This window comes from Saccostrea cucullata, unplaced genomic scaffold, assembly GCF_032062105.1.
Source record: "Saccostrea cucullata isolate Sc308-1 unplaced genomic scaffold, CSIRO_AGI_Scuc_v1 ctg8745, whole genome shotgun sequence".
Classification (NCBI taxonomy): Eukaryota; Metazoa; Mollusca; class Bivalvia; order Ostreida; family Ostreidae; genus Saccostrea; species Saccostrea cuccullata.
In genome coordinates, this window is record NW_026926142.1 from 9,856 (window position 1) to 13,671 (window position 3,816).

A 3,816-nucleotide genomic window follows, 5' to 3' on the forward strand; every position below is an offset into this window, starting at 1 on the left:
CAGTAAAAATATTTTTACTGCAGTAAAAATATGACACTGGCCATTTCTACTCACAATTAAATATTTTTACTCAAGTGAAAATCAACCAATCACAGTCCATGTTAGATATTTGGTGACTCATAGCACAACGGGGAAAATTCCCCAGACTGTTTACACATGACATGATATACATAGACTTTCAATGTGCTTCCTACGCCTAAGACAGGGAATATAACTGCAGATGGACTATACTGTACGGATTTGCCGATATACAGTATACAATATAATCTTTAAAAAAACATATTAAGAGTATAGAAAACATGTAGTGATACTATAGGAGAGATCAATTAATTAAACTTCTTATGCCTTTTTCCGCTTGTCAAGGAATTTCTGGTAGTTAATTGATAGTGTCCCCAACTTAAAATATTTGGCTGTGCCAACAGTAGCAGCACTATGTATATAATTTAAGAAGTTTTTCTCGTGAAATTATAGACTGAATGATATGAAAAAGTTTCTATGATAAACATATAGAAGACAGTTCCGCATCTTTTGATATCATAACTTTGGTTTTTTAATCAACTCAATATCCAAACTGCCAAGTAAATCAATTCATATTAGGTACTTTCTATTTAAGTTTTCAAAAATTGTTAGCTAGTACAAATTAGAAATCAGATTAGGGCTAGATTACCGCCAATATTTATTAGAAATGCTAATTTGTAACATACTTGGTTATTGGTTGATTTTTACTTAAGTAAAAATATTTAATTGTGAGTAGAGAAGGCCAGTGTTATATTTCTACTGCAGTAAAAATAATAAATGTGTGAGTTAGATGGCCAGTGTTTTATTTTTACTGCAGTAAAATTAATTAAATGTGAGTAATGTGGCCAAAAAGTAATCTTACTTCAGTAAGAAATTAAATGATTTTTACTGGAGTAAAAATGATTTTTACTGGAGTAAAAATAATTTTACTGGAGTAAAAATATTTTTACTGGAGTAAAAATATTTAATTGTGAGTAGCATTGGCCAGTGTTTTATTTTTACTGCAGTAAAAATAATTTTAGTGGAGTAAAAATAAATAATTGTGAGTAGAACGGCCAACCATAGGCGCTTCCCATGTAATTCTGTAAATGACGAATGACAAGTACTATTATATATAAAAATATCCCTATATACAAGGTTGATTTTATAGTAAAGAGGGGTATACCTATGTATATTTATCATTCGTCATTTGCAATTATATGAATTGCGTATGTCCAATACGCGTTAGCGTGGTATGAAAATTTGTATTTAAAAACAATGATTCATTGCTCATATATAGATTTTTTAACTGTCTGCCTTAATGCAAATGTGATTCTTTTATTATTCTTCGTGTAAGCTAAGGGATTCTAGTTCGGTTTCTGACTAGATGAAATTTTCAAGGTATATTTGCTTATTTGTATCATATATTTAGATGTACAGTGTTATTTACTAGAATGTAAACCATAGAATATTTTTATGGCCTCACCTACGTGTAAAGTTAAAATTAATTGATAAGAAGGGTATATTTAAGAGCAAAGGTCAGTCATGATTTAAGGAATAACTGTCTTATTTTTCGAATTCATGAAGTGATCAATGGATTGGCTTGTGTGATAATTTGCATAAACGCCGAAGGCGTTTATGCATAAAATTATCACACAAGCCAATCCATTGATCATCTTCATGAATTCGAAAAATAAGACAGTTATTCCTTATATTTACATGCTTTGATTCCGCCAATCCACGGGCTCCAAGCCTGCTTCTCTCTAGGTGTTGTCCCGCCCTGCACGTGGTTTTTTTTGGAACCGCGCCAAAACATTCATGAGGAAATCAATTACATTTACAATTGGTAATTTTATCTCGGACAAAGACATTGGAAATGTAAATATTGATTATTAAATGTCACTATCACACGTGTTCGTGTAATTTACCTTCCGAAAAGAAACACCCTTTAATTAACAATTGTTAGCTCACCTGAGCTGAAAGCTCACTGTTAACAAGTAGTGGCGTCTCCATATGAGTGAAAAATTCACGAGAGGGACGTAATAACATAGATACAAACAAACAAACAATTTGATTTTTTTAATTAAATAACTTTTGTGTTTCTAAGCAGCAGGTTCTCTCTTTTCTTCAGGAATTGTAAAATTGCAATATAGGGCAATTAAAGAAATAATGAATCGCACGTATTGTTTATATTTCAAATCACAAGTTTAAGATGGACACAGGGAATGATGCGGACGGGACAAATCGCCAATTAAAATGGTTTTGGGTAGTATTTGAGGTTATGACATGTATGCTCCAAGATGTTTTATGGAAAGAAATCCGTCCAGACAGATTAGCTGATGCTGTGATGAATTCTAAGCCTTTAAAGAAACGTTTTAAGAAATTGAATGCTTTGGATAAGATAATAAAAGCTAAAGATTCACAAAAGCCTTATGAAGACTTTGACATTTCTTTGCTGTACGTTTGCCTAAGAAACACATGTCCCAAAATCAAACCAAAAAAGGGTTGGGAACAAAAACCAAAAGACAGTGATACAACCATAGGAGACGACGTCGAACGAATTCGACATTTTAGAAATGATTTGGTGCATGCTTCAAAAGTATTTATGTCAGCAATGGAGTCGGAAGAAAACTGGGCAACTGCTGTCGATATTGGCAGACGTTTAGGAGAATATGTAGGTAGGAACGTTAACTATGAGGAGGAAATCAAACGATGCCAAAATAATTCAATTACTCCTGCAATGAAAACAGAGGTCACAGAAAAACTAGAAAGACTGGAAAATGAAGTATGCCTTTTGAAACTTAAAGTGACAGAAAGTTGGAAATTACGATCAGGTAAGTTGTAATTTCACCTCTTGATAGACAGTTTTGTTTTCTAAATATTGATGTAAAAATTTTAATTATATGCCATATATTTGTTAATCGATAGATTAGATTTCTGGAATCCATGTTCAATGGACCATTACACGAGCATTCACACGTGAAGAAGACTTAATTCATTGTAAATTTAATAATGGTCAAGTTGCTATTAATTGATTCATTAACTATAATTTATTCATTTGTTTATCTTTTTATTAAGAAGCATCAAGTCAGGCCGAAAGGAAAAGACAAAATCTTAGCATACTACAACATCATATTGTTCTAATTTTAAATGAGACATCGAATTCTATCAGAGAGAAATCGAAAAAATCAAAGATAAAGAAAGTTCTTCGTAGATTTAAAAAGCACGACGACGTTTTGAATCAATTGACAGAGACACCCGAATTTCAAGATCTTCTCAATAACCTGACTGGAAAAATATTGATGTGTGCGAAGGAAAAGAAAAACGAACATAAGATTTTTGCAATTTATTTGAAGTTTCTCTGTGAATGGGAACGAAAATATTCCTGTTCAATTATTTGTAGCCCCGGATGCATCTCACTTGCTGTGAATTTCCTTTCAATCGCGGAAATGGATTTATTTTTGTCGGATTTTGAGAATGGAAATATTTCATTAGATCTCCAAGAAGTACTTCTTTATCCACTGTTATTGTCCTTATTTGATCTCCAGGAAGGAGATTTGGACTTCCGCATTACAATTCTAGAGGTAGGAAATATCACCAGAAACTTTATTTATGAAAAGTTAATTATGTATAAAAATTGTATATAGCAATAATTTTTCAAGAATAAGACAATGTAAATTTTAACTTTTAAATTACACAATTGATATTTTGAGATTCTTTAAAAATATTGGTTTTAATGATGAAAACATTAAGCCGAAAAGAACGCTTATCCTGAAATGACACTGCACCAAAACCAGTAATTAAGTTTGTTGAATAATT

General features: G+C 31.7%; 1 protein-coding gene across 1 annotated transcript; it reads left to right on the forward strand.

The window, feature by feature from the left end:
• Positions 1-2,209: 2,209 nt before the first annotated feature.
• LOC134270913 (uncharacterized) lies at positions 2,210-3,581 on the forward strand (the record flags this gene model as incomplete). The annotated part of the gene is made up of 2 exons (XM_062753167.1): positions 2,210-2,831; positions 3,076-3,581. Coding segments are annotated over exons 1-2 (1,128 nt in total), but the record flags the coding sequence as incomplete, so codon positions are not given.
• Positions 3,582-3,816: the final 235 nt, after the last annotated feature.